The 13497-nt window shown below is 53.5% G+C and overlaps 2 protein-coding genes across 5 annotated transcripts; both read left to right on the top strand.

The window, feature by feature from the left end:
• The first annotated feature begins 85 nt into the window (after nucleotides 1-85).
• On the top strand, nucleotides 86-3451 carry SNIP1 (Smad nuclear interacting protein 1). Its single transcript, XM_086626103.1, has 4 exons — nucleotides 86-279; nucleotides 364-460; nucleotides 949-1538; nucleotides 2169-3451. Exons 1-4 carry the CDS (start codon nucleotides 89-91, stop codon nucleotides 2431-2433), a joined length of 1143 nt encoding a protein of 380 aa, XP_086482229.1. The 5' UTR covers nucleotides 86-88; the 3' UTR covers nucleotides 2434-3451.
• A 1122-nt stretch (nucleotides 3452-4573) lies between these two features.
• Nucleotides 4574-13311, top strand: MEAF6 (MYST/Esa1 associated factor 6). 4 transcript variants are annotated; one of them, XM_086626137.1, is made up of 7 exons: nucleotides 4574-4669; nucleotides 4804-4919; nucleotides 5003-5090; nucleotides 5546-5591; nucleotides 6228-6420; nucleotides 10249-10282; nucleotides 10763-10805. In XM_086626137.1, the coding sequence occupies exons 1-7, from the start codon at nucleotides 4574-4576 to the stop codon at nucleotides 10769-10771; spliced, it is 582 nt and encodes a 193-aa protein (XP_086482263.1). In that variant the 3' UTR covers nucleotides 10772-10805. The 4 variants fall into 4 exon arrangements, with proteins under 4 accessions (XP_086482263.1, XP_086482265.1, XP_086482266.1 ...); XM_086626139.1 differs by lacking the exon at nucleotides 10763-10805 and adding an exon at nucleotides 9557-9614 and having other exon boundaries at nucleotides 10249-10283; XM_086626140.1 differs by lacking the exons at nucleotides 10249-10282; nucleotides 10763-10805 and adding an exon at nucleotides 13217-13311.
• Nucleotides 13312-13497: the final 186 nt, after the last annotated feature.

Here is a 13497-nt window from a genome sequence, read left to right as displayed (position 1 = left end):
CGCCCCCCCCCCCCGGCAGAAGCGCTTCCGGGCGGCGGCGCGCGGGCGGAAGCGGCGCGCGCGTCCCTTTGTGGCGGCCGGCGGCGCCATGGAGGCGGCGGCCGAGCGGCGGCGGGAGCGGCGGCGGCGGGAGGCGGCGGTGAAGGCGGAGGTGAAGACGGAGAAGCGCAGCCCCCGGCGCTCCGCCTCGCGCTCGGCGCGGGGCAGCCAGTCACCGCCGGCCGAGGAGCGGCGGGGCCCGGCCGGGCCGCACCGGGGCGGCCGAGGCGGGAGCAGCAGGTAGGGCCGCTCGGCGGCCGCGGGCCCGCGCTGCCGCGGCCGGGCCCCGCCGCTCACCTCCCCTCCCCTCTCCTTCTTTCCGAGGTCGCCCAAGAGGAAGAGCAAGTCCGGGCGGCGGAGCCGGTCCCCGCGCGGCAGGAGGAGCCGCAGCCCGCCCCGCGCCGCCGGGAGGGTGAAGCAGGTGAGGCGCGGTGGCGGCCGCGGCGGGGCCCGGGCCTGCCCGCGGGGGACTGAGCGGGGCCGTGCGCGGGGCGGGAGCGGCTTCTCGCGGCGGTTTTCGCTCCTCGGCCTCGTAGCGTCTGTGCGGGCGGAAGGAGCGTCCCGCGGCTCGGCAGCTCGTGCCGCTCCCCGCGCGCCTTCCCGTGAGTGGCGGGTGTCACGGGCGAGCGCAGCCTTGGCACCGGCACGGGCCGTCCCCGCCAGCCTCCCGCGCGCAGAGCAGCGGCGCATCGCGCTCCTCCTCAGCCTTGCCTTATCCAGTGCAAATCGCAGGGGTCCGGGTAGTTCCCCAAGGAAATAAGTTTCCGTCACTTTGCGTTACGTCTGCACACGACGGATGCATCCAAGCGCGCATTTTCCCTGCCTGGCACTGTGACTTCCATAAAAGCTGAGGTGGCTTCGCTGCTCTTTAATCCTGAGCGCGTCACTCTCAGTGGTTCTTCGTTGCAGGAGCGAGACGATCATTGTCGCAGAGGAAACGAGGAGCGAAAGCAGAGATACCCGTCGGAACAAGAGCACAGGAGAGACAGAAGTGGCGACAGAGACAGGCACAGAGACCACTCGGACAGAAGGAAGAATCCCAGCGAGAGGCCGGGAGTTCGTGGCCACGAGCGAGAGAGGGACGTTCAGAACATCCGCGAGCAGCAGGCAGAGAGGGAGCTCTACAACGAGCGAAGACGGGAGCATCGACAAAGTAACGAGGGCAGCGGTGTTGACCAGGATCCAGAACTCCGGCAATCTGATAACAAACCTAAAGAAAAAGCTCCTGTGAACAAAGAGAAGCCAAGCTTTGAACTGTCTGGGGCGCTGCTGGAGGACACCAACACCTTCCGAGGTGTTGTGATTAAGTACAGCGAGCCCCCCGAGGCCCGCATCCCGAAGAAGCGGTGGCGCCTCTATCCTTTCAAAAACGATGAGTTTCTCCCGGTGATGTACATTCACAGGCAGAGCGCCTACCTGCTGGGCAGGCACCGCCGGATCGCGGACATCCCCATCGACCACCCCTCCTGCTCAAAGCAGCACGCCGTGTTTCAGTACCGGTAAGTATGACTGCCTGCTGGTGAAACTGGGTTATTCAGGAGCTTCTGAAGAAAAAAAACAAACAAAAAAACCTGGGATATGCACAGCTGAGAGGTTCGAGTGCGCTGTAAGTATGTTCAAGAGAGGTGGAATTTACGCTTGACTGCTGCGTGTCGTCCCAGCAGTAATCAAAAATACCTGCAGCTCCTCTCGTTTAACCACGAGCAGCCTTTTGGTGAGACGGATAACACAGCGGGGTTAAACCCAGTGCTGGGCATTATCTGAACTGGAATAAACTGGCAGGTGTAATTGGCAGTAAAAGTATTTGGAGGAGAGGTTTTATTCATTTGGTCTTTTGCACCAAAGCCTGCGGGTCTGTGAATCGGCAGGGCTTGCCTGCGGGTGCTGTCGTAGGGAGCAGCCGTCTGCTCTGGCGTTGGAGTTACGGTGTGACGTCATCAGCAGCCTGGAGGGTGACGCAGTCTGTCAGGTCCCGCGCGGTTGCTCGTTGCGCTCGGCGGACTCGTTCAGATCCCCGCGAGCGCGGGTGGGTGTTGGCTGCAGCGGGGCTCGTGTGCTGGAGGACCCGCTGCTTTCGGAGGAGGGTGTCTCTCGCCGTCGTGACTGAGGTGGTGTTTTTGCTTTGCCAGGCTGGTGGAGTACACCCGTGCCGACGGCACCGTCGGCCGCCGCGTGCGGCCCTACATCATCGACCTGGGCTCCGGGAACGGCACGTTCCTGAACAACCAGCGCATCGAGCCTCAGCGCTACTACGAACTGAAGGAGAAGGATGTGCTGAAGTTCGGGTTCAGCAGCAGGGAGTACGTTCTCCTCCATGAGTCTTCGGATAAATCTGAGGCTAACACAAAGGACGATGATGATGACGATGAGAAGGAGGAAGAGTCTGACAGTTAACAGACGAGGAGGAAGTGGAGGGGAGGGCAGGGGAGAGAAATTCTTCGCAGTCGAACATGCCATGGGATGCAAACTTTGGAGCGTTGCAGCACTGATGCCTCTTGTTGCCTTAAAGTCCTTTTTCTGTTGCTGATCTGTTCTTATAGTTTCTTTTGGGGGACTTCACTCATCTTTGATAGTTCTGCGTATCAAAAAATGCAGCTTTTTTTCCCCCCGACAAGCGAAAGAGCACCTGGATTTGAAGTTCTGATGCTGGAAATACTCAACAAGTGTTGACAGACTGTCCTCTTCTAGGAAACGATGTAAAACAGCTGGCATATTTAAAGTTATTTTTATTAACTGTTTTGTTGTAGCTCTTTGAAAATGCTACTGAACTGGTACATTAGTTAGAGAGTGACCCGATGCATTTTGGAACGTGTCTTCTTTGGTAGAGTTTGCCGAATTCCTTTGCCTGTTGGAGTGCTAGACAGGAGAATCGAGCAGGGTGGCTACCAAAAAAGGTGGAAATGTTGCAAAGCCCCTTGTATATTTGCCTGGTTTGGGTGGTGGGTTTGCCTTGTGGTAACTTTTGGGAATATGCTACCTGAAAATTTCGAGGTATAATTTGAAACAGAAGTTAAACGCTTCCTGAGATGTTAGGTGACAATACTGCGATTCGGGGGCTGAGGTTCCGGTCAGTGTCTGCCCAGTACGTTCCCATGTATGATGCTGAAACTGTTACTGGGTGTTGAGTGTCCGGGTCTAAAGCTGAGGCCTTTGTTTCTGATACCACCCCTGCCCTGTGAACAATTTCTCCTTGTTTTTGTTTGTATTATGCATAAATACCTTTTATGTGGTGACATGTTTTAACCAGAGTTTGCACTATTTAAATTTTTTTTTTATAAAAAGTTACACGAGTCACTTGTTTAAAAGTCTTCTCCCCTGCAAAAGCAAACAGTGCTTTAGGAAGATGAAAACCAATTCCAGTCACTGGAAGTACTTGCATATTTTTGGATATCTTCTCCCCATTGCTTTGTGGTAGAAGTGTATATTTTCCACGCTGTTTACTGATGTGTCTGGATGTTTGTTCTGTGGTCACAAGCTCACTCATACGTGCTGTGTAAATACTCCCTGTGTGCAGATGTGGCATATTGTGTGCCCAGGCTGGGCCATTCGCGCTGTACATACGGGGCGTTGGTGTAGGTTCCACACAGGAGGTAGGAGTTTTGACTAGGAGGATCTCCTTTATAGATACTCTACGGGTTTTTAAATAAAGAATTTGTAAATTTAGCCCTAATTACTTCTAGTTGTAATATTTTTCTAGTGTCCTTTTTTCCCACCTTTATGTTCCTTGAAGTAGATGAACCTTCAGTACTCAGTGTTAACGGCACCGAATAAGTTTATTAAAAAAATTGGCACGACTTGTATTGCTGAGAGCAGGCAGGGGTGGGCACCGCACCCCTCTGCTCCGGCCTTTCTTACCTGCATGTGGCCCGGGGGGCCCGTTCTGTGCCCAGGTGGCCCATTCGGTGCCCGGGTGGCCCTTCCTGTGCCCAGGCTGTTGGTGGGGGCTGTTTGCCCCCGTGGCAGACAGGGTGGCACCCAGGAATAGGGAAGGCAGGGATGATCCGTGCCGTGCCGGGCGAACTCGCCCCTCGCTGGGGGCGGGTGAACCGGCCACACGGGGCCGGGGCGGGCCCAGGCGGCGCTGGGATGGGGGCAGCTGCGGTGGGACCGGGACACGCAGCATCCTCGCCCCGGTGAGACCCCCCCGCGCTCGGTCGGATTCGCTCCGCTTCTGCGCCGGTCTCGGCGGAGCTGCCGGCTGCGGCCCGTCCGGGAGGCGCGGGCCGGGGCCGGCGGCGGGGCGCAGCCGCCGCTCCCCGCTCGGCCGTTACCGGTTCGTCCCGGGGAAGGGGCCGCGGGCCGAGGGGGGTCTGAGCGGGGCTCCCGCGCCGCTGCTCTGTTTTCCGTGTGAAGTTTCCCGGTCCCGGTGCGGCCGGTCCCGGAGCCCCCGCGCTGCGGCACGGCGGGGGCCGCCCCCGCGGGGGCGGAGCGGAGCGGCGGGGCCGGGCCCGGCTCGGCGCTGCCCCCGGCGGCCCCTCCCGGCAGCGCAGCCGCCGCCGCCCCGCCCCGCCGGCCCGCGCAGGCCGCCGCCGCCATGGCCGCGCTGCACGCCAAGGCCGGGGGCCCCCCGCAGATCCCCGACACCCGCCGGGAGCTGGCGGAGCTGGTGAAGCGCAAGCAGGAGCTGGCGGTGAGCGGCGGCGCCGCGGCCGGGCGGGCGGGCGGCGGGGCCGGTTGGCGGCGGGGCCGGGGCCGGTTGGCGGCGGGGCCTGGGCCGCGGGGCGGGCGGGGCGGGCGGTCCATGCGCTGCGCTGTGCCCGGCAGGAGACGCTGGCGAACCTGGAGCGGCAGATCTACGCCTTCGAGGGCAGCTACCTGGAGGACACGCAGATGTACGGGAACATCATCCGCGGCTGGGACCGCTACCTCACCAACCAGAAGTGAGTCCCGCCGCGCCCCCGCCCGCCGGGCCCCGGCCCCCCGCCCCGCCGGGCCCCCGCCATCTCGGGTCGCTCTCTTTCAGGAACTCCAACAGCAAAAACGACCGCAGGAACCGCAAGTTCAAGGAGGCCGAGCGGCTCTTCAGCAAGTCCTCGGTCACCTCGGCAGCGGTGAGTGCGCGCCGCGCCCCGGCGGGGCCGAGCGGCCGTCCCCGTCCCGTCGGGTCCCCGTCCCGGCCCTCTCCCCGTCCCTCGGTGCCGCCGGGCCCGCGGCAGTCGCCAGGGATGCGGCAGGACCAGTTTTCCGTTTAAGCTCCTATGCCTGCCCTGTCCCCCCCGACCTGAGCATCTTTGCTCCCCGTCACAGCCTCTTTCAGAAACCCTTTTCCTGGTGCCCAGCGGGGTCAAAAGGAGCCGCAGCCAAGAGCCACCCGTGCCACGCACTTGTCACTGCCATGTTACAGCTTCTTGCTCCTAACCCCGTCCTGCCGTGCTGGCGCGGGCTGTGGGCTCTTTGAAGCAAAGGCCTGGTGTGCCTTTCTCTGCAGGTGATCTCTGCGGTTTCGAGCGTTTGAAAAGTGGCGAGTGAATTACTGCCTTCATTAACGTCCCTTTCGGTTTTCCAGGCGGTCAGTGCTCTAGCTGGAGTTCAGGACCAGCTCATTGAGAAGCGTAAGTCACTTGTTCATTTCTCGCAGAATTTGGAAAGAACGACACTTCTCCCCACTACTCAGCTGTCTCCAGTGGTCTGGATCCATGCGGTACTCGCTGCTCCCCCGCAGCGTTCCCGGCCAGGGACCCGCGGCTGCTCTCTGGGGCCGGCTCCGGAGTGCTCCAGCACAACCTGTAGCTGCACCAGTCAGCAAAGTGGCCCTGTGAGAAACAGAAGGAAAGCTGAGCTTCCTTTCACGAGTAAACTTTTATGCTCAGAAAGGGCTTGTGGGGCGTAAAACTTATTTAAATGGATTTGGTGCTCTTTGGAGAAAGAGGCAAGAGGAGCTGAAGCTGTGGGTTTCTGTTCGTGTGTCGGTCCGTTGCAAATGACGTGGGGAGGAGCCGCTTCTGTTCAGGATTTTTAAAAATGTTCTGGTAATCAGTTCTCGTGTGCTGGGTCGCAGCTTGCTGTCCTTCAGGAGTGTTTTTCAGGTTCTCTTATTTGCCTCCTGGTGCCATAAGGCTCAGCGTGTCTCTGCTGCCCCGTGTGCTGTTGCTGTGGGTGGCTTCTTCCGTGCAGGGCTTTGCCGGGGCGGCCGGGATGTGAGCTGTGGGGAGGTAACCGTTGTGTTCTCTGTGCTCGTCGTGCTTTAGGGGAGCCAGGCAGCGGCACAGAAAGTGACACTTCTCCAGACTTTCACAATCAGGAGAATGAGCCCAGCCAGGAGGATGCTGAAGAGCTGGATGGGTCTGTGCAGGGGGTGAAACCCCAGAAAGCTGCTTCCTCCACTTCTTCTGGGAGCCACCACAGCAGCCACAAAAAACGGAAGAACAAAAATCGACACAGGTTAGTGGTACCAGCAGCCTTCTTGTCATGCCTTCTGAATGGGCAGCTGTTGTTGAATTTCCTTTATTATGTGCAAGAAACTAGTAACTTGTTAGAATAATGAGCAGCTCAGGTCATTTGTTTTGGTAATTTCTCTGGTTTTTAGTTGTATGCATCCTGTAGTGTTCCATCAGGACCCTGTTGTATCGAGGAGGGGAAGGTGTGCTGAGGAATTTAAGCAGTCAGCACAGGGTGCCAACCCCAGCTCTGGTACAGCGGTGCCATTGACTGGCCTTTTCAACCCTCCTGTCTGTCCAGGAGAAACAAAGCTGTCTTCTTCCAGTGGAGGAAGACTGCGGTCCTGGCCTCCTGTGCTCACTTCTTGGTTTCTGCAGAACCAAGTAAGATACAGGAATGTTGGCACTTTCTTTGGAAGAGAAGGGTGAAAAAGTGAATTGGAATGTTTTGGGAGTTGTGGCTGCTCTTCAGTAAGATTTGCACTCCAGGTGTCCCAAACTGAATCTCTTTTGATTGTGGCATGGAAGAGTTGCTTTGTCACGTTAACCTCAAAGTGTTTTTTATTAAACTGACCTGAAATCCATGTGAAACAAAGCTTTCCTGAACTCTTTCCCGTTGAACTCAGATGACCAGTTCTGCCCCTTAAGGAATGCCCCTAAGGCACGATGCATCGTGGTGGGCCGGTGGCTCAGAAATCCGAGATAAACCCCCTGCCTGGCAGCGCTGCTCTCCATGGGCCAACGTAACCCGCTGCGTACCCGTGTCTCAGTGCCCCTCAGCAGAGGTAGCCCAAGGACTTCTGCAGGGTACGGCAGTGCACTGTGCAGTCACCCCGAGGGGAAGCTGACTTTGGGCTTGTTGGCTTTGCATCTGGCTGGGCTTTCCTCTTCCAGGCACCTTCCCACACAGTTGCAAGAGAGAAACGCTTTCAAGAATGAAAGTGGTAAAAATTTACAAAGATTGCTGGGGCAAGGTTGGTTTGGGGATATGGAGGTAGGTATAGTACTTGAAAAATGTTTAACTACTTTTCCTCCTTCGTTAGATTTTAAGTCATTAGCGTGTCTTTAATCCTTAGATCAGACTTTTCTTCCTACAGCAGTCTTAATTGGGCAAACATCCTAAAGTACTGGATGTCCCTTTGGTTCCTCATAACCTGGGAATCCAAAGCAGTTCAAAACTCTTTTTTTGCTTGTAGACGATTGGAAAGAAGTTCAGGAGTAACACAAGAAACTACATCTGTAAACAAGTTCAGAGAAACAATCTGCAAAACAAGTACAGCTTAAGAAAATTGCTATTGCAAACAAACTCTAAAATATTCTTAAAGTCTAAGAGAAACTCTAAGCGCTTTCGTGGACAGCACACCCACCCAGGGGGGGTGCAATGCAAATGCTGTAAATAATATAAATTCTTCTGCTCCGTTACATCACCCGAGCTTTAGCGAGTTAGGAAGAAACTGCCCAACTGAGAGGTTGTGTTGCTTTGGGGTTTCTTCTCCGTTCCTTCCACTGAAGCAGCTGATGCTGGCTACTGCCGGGGACAGTGCTGGACATGAGGAGCCTGGTCTGATCTGGTATGGCAATTCTTATCATCCTAAGAGACACATCAGACACACCTACGTTACGGAAAGGCTTTTGCAGTTAGTAATTGACTATTTTGTAATGCCTAGCATGGCCAGATAGATAATTAAAAGAATTAAGTTTGTCTGTGATAAAAACACTGTTAAAATGGTGAAGGTCGTTACTGACTATCCCCTAAATTTTGGCAGAAAAGGCCAAACAATTTTCAAGTGTATCTAGGTTCAAAAAAAGCAAACAACAAAACAGTCCCAGTCTACTGGAAGTGTAGCTAAGAGCTTTAAAAAGCCGTGCAGCCCAGAGTGCTCTTTAGGAAGAGACCTGCACGTCTGTTTCTTGAGTGTCATGGAATGGGAAAGAAAACAGACAAGAAATATTGGTGTTTCTTTTTGTTCAGAAGCTCTTGCGTTTGCCAGCATGTGTTTGAGTTCTGCTCACCTGTTCCTGAAGAACTGGGAGGTGTTGGGAACAGGCACCCTGAAGGTGCACTGATTCCACTGGACTTTCTACTCTGTCTGGCACCGAGAGCAGTGCGGGAAGTTGGGTTCAGACTGGGCAGAACTGGTGTGAATAGGCAGTTCAACAGTTAAAAACAGGGAATGGGATGGAAGTTACAGTGTCTTTCCTGAAGCCATCCTCTGTTCTGTCTGAGACCGCAGCGAGGCCAAGATGATTATTTTCTGTGTGCTCAGCAATTTTCACGGCTAAAAAGTCTTTCGGGAGGAGACAATAAAACTTCCTCCTAGGAGCTCAGTGCCGCAAAGCTGCTCAGTGGCAGCGGGTTTGATGATAAGCCCTTTCCAACAAAGGCAATTGTTAGTTTTGGGGCAGAACTGTTCCTGTGTGCAAGCCGAGGTGAGGGGTGGGAACGTCTCCGGACCGTGAGGAGCTCTGGCCGATTGACGTGTTCTCCTCGCTCACTGGAGGCAGCGGGAGCACGAGGACGTGTGCCCGCGTGCGCGTCCTGGGAATGGTCGAGTGCAAAGTTGGCCACTTAGTTGTGTGTCGCCTCCGCCCGAACGAGCTTTGCTTTGCCGCATTGATCCAGACGAAGCCGCTGCTCTCTGACGACCCGCTCGATCGATTCTGCAAACAAACGGGTTTTTCTCTCTGCACCCTCCCAGATCCGATAGTTCCTTTGCCAGCACCTCAACCTCCCTCCGTAGAACCACTCTGCCTCTGTCCTAACTGCTCTTTTTCCCAGAAATCCAGCTGGGGAGGGGGACCCTGGATTGCCCAATCTGGAGTGCTTTTGTGCCCAGTTCTGGTTAAGATATCTTAAGAACTTTATGGCATTTGAACACTGGCTTTATGATTTTTTATTTTATTTTATTTTTTAGTAATCTCGCTAGGGTGGCTAATCAACTAATTTATTTAATTCATTAGTATATTAATTTCTATTGCTTTCTTCCTTTCAAATGCTGCCCCTCAGCCCGTCTGGCATGTTTGATTATGACTTTGAGTAAGTTTGACTTGAATTAGTACTTGTGCTGTGTTGTTAGTGTGTAGACACCAATGTGCCTTTTGAGACCTTTCTAACCCATAGTTTATCTGTTTAATTGTAGGTATGTATATTAGGTTAGGCTGGGAAGTTTTTTTTAAAAACAGAAAAGCGTGATGGAGGTAACATTTTATTTAATAACTTCAGCAAAATTAAATTAACTTCACTCTTCTTTACCTTTCTATTTCATTTTAAAATAGATAAACTTTTTAACTTAAAAACTTAGTTTAAAACCTGATTCTTCTGGCTTTGCTTTCTAAGGAGATTAGTGTAGACTTGGATATTTCCTTCTGGAAAAATGTAATAAACTCAGTACCTTTGCCTCGTATAATCCCTGTCATCTTAAACTCCTATCTCTATTCCAAGTAAATAACTGTTACCACTATGTCTGAATAATTACCTGTGGCATAGTTACACGTCTAACAAATTAACGTAGAGCATGCGTATTTAACCTTATCTCTTGATGCTGCATAACTTCCCTGTGATTTTTATTATGAACCTTTATTAACTCTTTTTTCGAGTGGACGGAATATGCATTTTGGCAAATAATAAAGAATCCACTCTCCGTCTCTTTGCTGCTCTCTTGTCCAGTAATATTGGGACAGTGATTTGGCTCAGCCGAATTGAGAATGTGGATTGAATTAACCAAATAGTCTTTGTTGTAGCCTGTGCCATATGCAGTAGCTGGTTCTTTGAACTCTCTCGTCTTGGTTTAATGTATTGAAATAGACGTTTCTCTTATCTTTCCAACCACAGGATTGATCTCAAGTTAAACAAAAAGCCAAGAGCCGTAAGTATCAGTGCTCTGTCATTGTTTTCATTGCTCATCTGTAGACTCGAGTGGCTGACTGACTCCTAACCTTAAAAAGCCTCCCTCTGCTGTGATTTAAGATGTTATTTTCCCGGTTGAGGAGTATTGTGGTGTGAAGTAGGCATTGTCTTGTGGATGTAACAGTGAACAAGCCCAGGCAGCCGAGTTACGAGGCTGGGTCACAGTTAGTCCTGTGCGCTTCTTACGAAAAAAGCTGGTTTGCATCCTGTTGTCTTGTCATGATCTGGAACATGAAAAGCATCTGGTTCTGGTTGATTCTCAAACTAAGGTTTCGAAGGGTCCTTTCTTTTGAATGTTTAGCTACAAGAAAAAATCTCTTTTCTGTTTTCCCTGCAACTAATGGTATGTAGAAGTGAGAGGAGACTGAAAATCCCAGCTCTGCAAGCAGCACTGAAGGTAGAAGGGGTTTAATGTGCCCGTCCTTTCCTCTCTCTGCAGGACTACTAGACTCATCAGCACTGATGCTTCTGGGATTTAGGTCTACATGAGTCCCCGCTGAGAAAAGTGCCGGTCGACCGAAGGAGCGCGATGGCAGCGCTCTGGCCAAGTGTCTGCAGATGGAAGCGGCTCACTCTAAAGGCGGGGGGAGAAAATCTTGGACCATGTACTTTGCATCATTTTAAAATCACTTGAGTTGCAGGAAGACTAAGATGTAGTAGTATTTGTAGTTGTAGTAGTAGTAGTAATAGTCCTGAATTCCTGGCTATTCTGTGCTTCCACCTCAGTCGGGAACTTCCTAAAATTGGCTGATCCTGCTGCTGCCACCCCTGCCATCTGCAAACCCATGGAGAGGGATTTCTTTTTCCACTGGAACTGGGGTACGATTCAGTATGTCCCATCCACGTTGTAAGACTTAGATTACTTTCGTTGCTGATACTTGGTTTTGTAGTTTTGGTTTTGTTTTGGTTTTTTGTTATTGTGTTGGGTTTTTTTTGTTTAAACCAAAGCATATAGTTAACAAATTGACTTTTGATTTCTTTGTTTTAATCCATGTAGAGTGGAAGGTTCTTCATTTTGTGGAACAGCTCATTTTGATTCTTAGTCAAGCAGAGGAGAAGGTGGTTAACCCTTTTCTCTGATTTTAAACACCATCCCCTAAAGTTTACGCAGTGCTTTTAGATGCAGGGAAAGCTGGAGCTCGAAGCCATCTTGCTCTTTGCTATCTTGGAGGTTGGATGGATTCTCTTTTTAATACAAACTTCTGTCATTTGTACATAAACAATAAAGTTACATGTTTGTCTCTCTTCTCATGTTTTGTTCGGTCCAAGATTTGATTCCTTTTTATTCTCCGTCTGCTTAATGAGGACTTTGGAATTCTTCCTCTTTCACATAGTAGCTGTTCCCTGCCTCGTGACCCTTTGGAGGTTTCCTTTGTGCTTTCTTTCCTCTGGTAGACAAAACACTGCGTACTTGAAAGGGTTGCCAGGCACTAATCTCCAGCTGCCTTCTACTAATCCTGCTTCAAGGTAGGACTTGGACGTAAGTGAGTTCTTGCTGATGCTGGCGGAATGCCCGCAGATAAGGGATGAGCGGGCTGGGTTGCCACTGGAAGGGTACACGGAGGGGTGAGCGTTAGGTGCTTTTCACAGTAGCCAGGTCGAGATACCCACGCTGATGTTGCAATAAGCTTTGCTTTTCTCAGGGCGGCGAGTTGTTACCGGCGCTGTAACGCGCTCGCGTCTGCTTCAGCGTTGCCGATGGGGAGAGCGCCGTGGGAGCGGGATGGCTCACAGACCCCGGTGGGCGCGGGTCGGAGCCGGCTGGTCCTTCCCTTCCGCTGCGCTCTGCTTGCCAGGCGGCGGGTCCTTGTCGGCTGCCCCCGGCCCCCAGCCGGTGCAGCGCGGTGCCGGCGCGCGGGTGGACGTACGGGAGCGCGGTGCTGCCGTGTGCCGTTGCCTGGGTGGGGGACCAGGGCAGCTCTGGTGGGAGCCGGCTCATCCCGCGGCGGAGCGAGCGCGGGCGCTGCTGCCAGGGGCCGACGGCCGCTTATCCACGGGGGGGTGGTGGGATGTAACAGCTTAACGGGAGAGCTGCAAAGCTGCCCTACTTCTTTGTGTTTTAAGTTACAGAGGTTAAATACAGGGAGGTGGAAGATCTAGGAAACAGCATAAACTCCTAAAAGGCCTTGTTTTTCCGTGGTTCTGCAAAAAAGTCTTTTAGCTGATGGTTTTTGGTTACTTGCCCTCGGTACAAAAGCAGTTTTTCTCCCACTCCTGCTGCTGTTCCAAAGCACGGATTGCAAGAGCACCTGAACTTCAGAGGGTAAAATCGTCGTGGCACCTCTTTGACCTTGAGGAAACGCTGCACCTTTGCACCAGAACCTTTTCCTGCAGAGAAGCAGCAAAGGGCTCACGTGGGTTTGAGTCCTGTGTGCAGATGGGCGTTTTTTGTGGCAAAGTGTCAATCGTCAGCTCCGCTGTCCGTGTGACTCGCACTGGGGTGCTGTGGGGACGGGAAAACGCAGCGGTTCTGCCTCTGGCAGTGTTTGTCACGGGGAAGGGGACAGCCTGTTCTGGCGGCAGCGGCCCCGGGGCAGCGATTGATCGGGGCAGAGCCGAACCGCCGCCGCCCGGGCACAGGCGCCCGCTCCTGGGTCCGGCTGGTGGGCAGCGGCCCTGTGGCTGCCGGGAGGCAGGCGGGATGAGGAGGTGTTGGGCCGAGCGGTCTGTCCCCGCACAGGGAACAGCTCCGTGTCCCAAACCGGCACCGACAGTGTCCCTGCGGTGTTGGCATGAGGCGGGGGGGGATGGTGTGCGGGGTCTCTGCTCACTTTGGGATCATCAGCACCAGCACCGAGAGCATTGCGAGATGGATGCTGGAGGCTGACTCTGGCAGTTGTGCCTAAAACTTCTATTTTTATTTCTGAAAATGCCTATTTTTCTTCCTAAACAGCCTGAGTGACTGAAGATGCCCAGGAAAGCCAGTGCCAGCCGTGGACGCAGGAGTCAGAGTGCTGCACAGGGTTTTACCTGAACGCTAATAAAAGCTAAAAGTAGTAGTTAAAACTAAATCACAAGTCCTTTGGTTGCAGAAGATAAATCCTGAGCAGCATCCTGAGAGCAAATGAGGGGTGGCAGAGCAGCCGCTGTGCTTACAGCCACCAAAGGCAGAGCAGGAGAAGCACTAATCCCCCGCGCAGCCCCGTCCCCGAGAGGATTAGGCAGGAGGTTACG

Source organism: Tauraco erythrolophus, chromosome 24 (assembly GCF_009769465.1).
Source record: "Tauraco erythrolophus isolate bTauEry1 chromosome 24, bTauEry1.pri, whole genome shotgun sequence".
NCBI classification, from domain to species: Eukaryota; Metazoa; Chordata; class Aves; order Musophagiformes; family Musophagidae; genus Tauraco; species Tauraco erythrolophus.
The sequence above is the reverse complement of the archived record's forward strand: the minus strand, read 5'-3'. Positions and strand labels throughout refer to the sequence as shown.

Bases quoted from the DNA above. Each gene is read 5' to 3' on its own strand.
- MEAF6 (XM_086626137.1), top strand. From the start codon at position 4,574: ATGGCCGCGCTGCACGCCAAGGCCGGGGGCCCCCCGCAGATCCCCGAC. The intron at 4,670-4,803 runs GTGAGCGGCGGC...TGTGCCCGGCAG, and splicing joins AGCGCAAGCAGGAGCTGGCG to GAGACGCTGGCGAACCTGGA. The intron at 5,091-5,545 runs GTGAGTGCGCGC...TCGGTTTTCCAG, and splicing joins CCTCGGTCACCTCGGCAGCG to GCGGTCAGTGCTCTAGCTGG.
- SNIP1 (XM_086626103.1), top strand. From the start codon at position 89: ATGGAGGCGGCGGCCGAGCGGCGGCGGGAGCGGCGGCGGCGGGAGGCG. The intron at 461-948 runs GTGAGGCGCGGT...TCTTCGTTGCAG, and splicing joins CCGCCGGGAGGGTGAAGCAG to GAGCGAGACGATCATTGTCG. The intron at 1,539-2,168 runs GTAAGTATGACT...TTGCTTTGCCAG, and splicing joins CACGCCGTGTTTCAGTACCG to GCTGGTGGAGTACACCCGTG.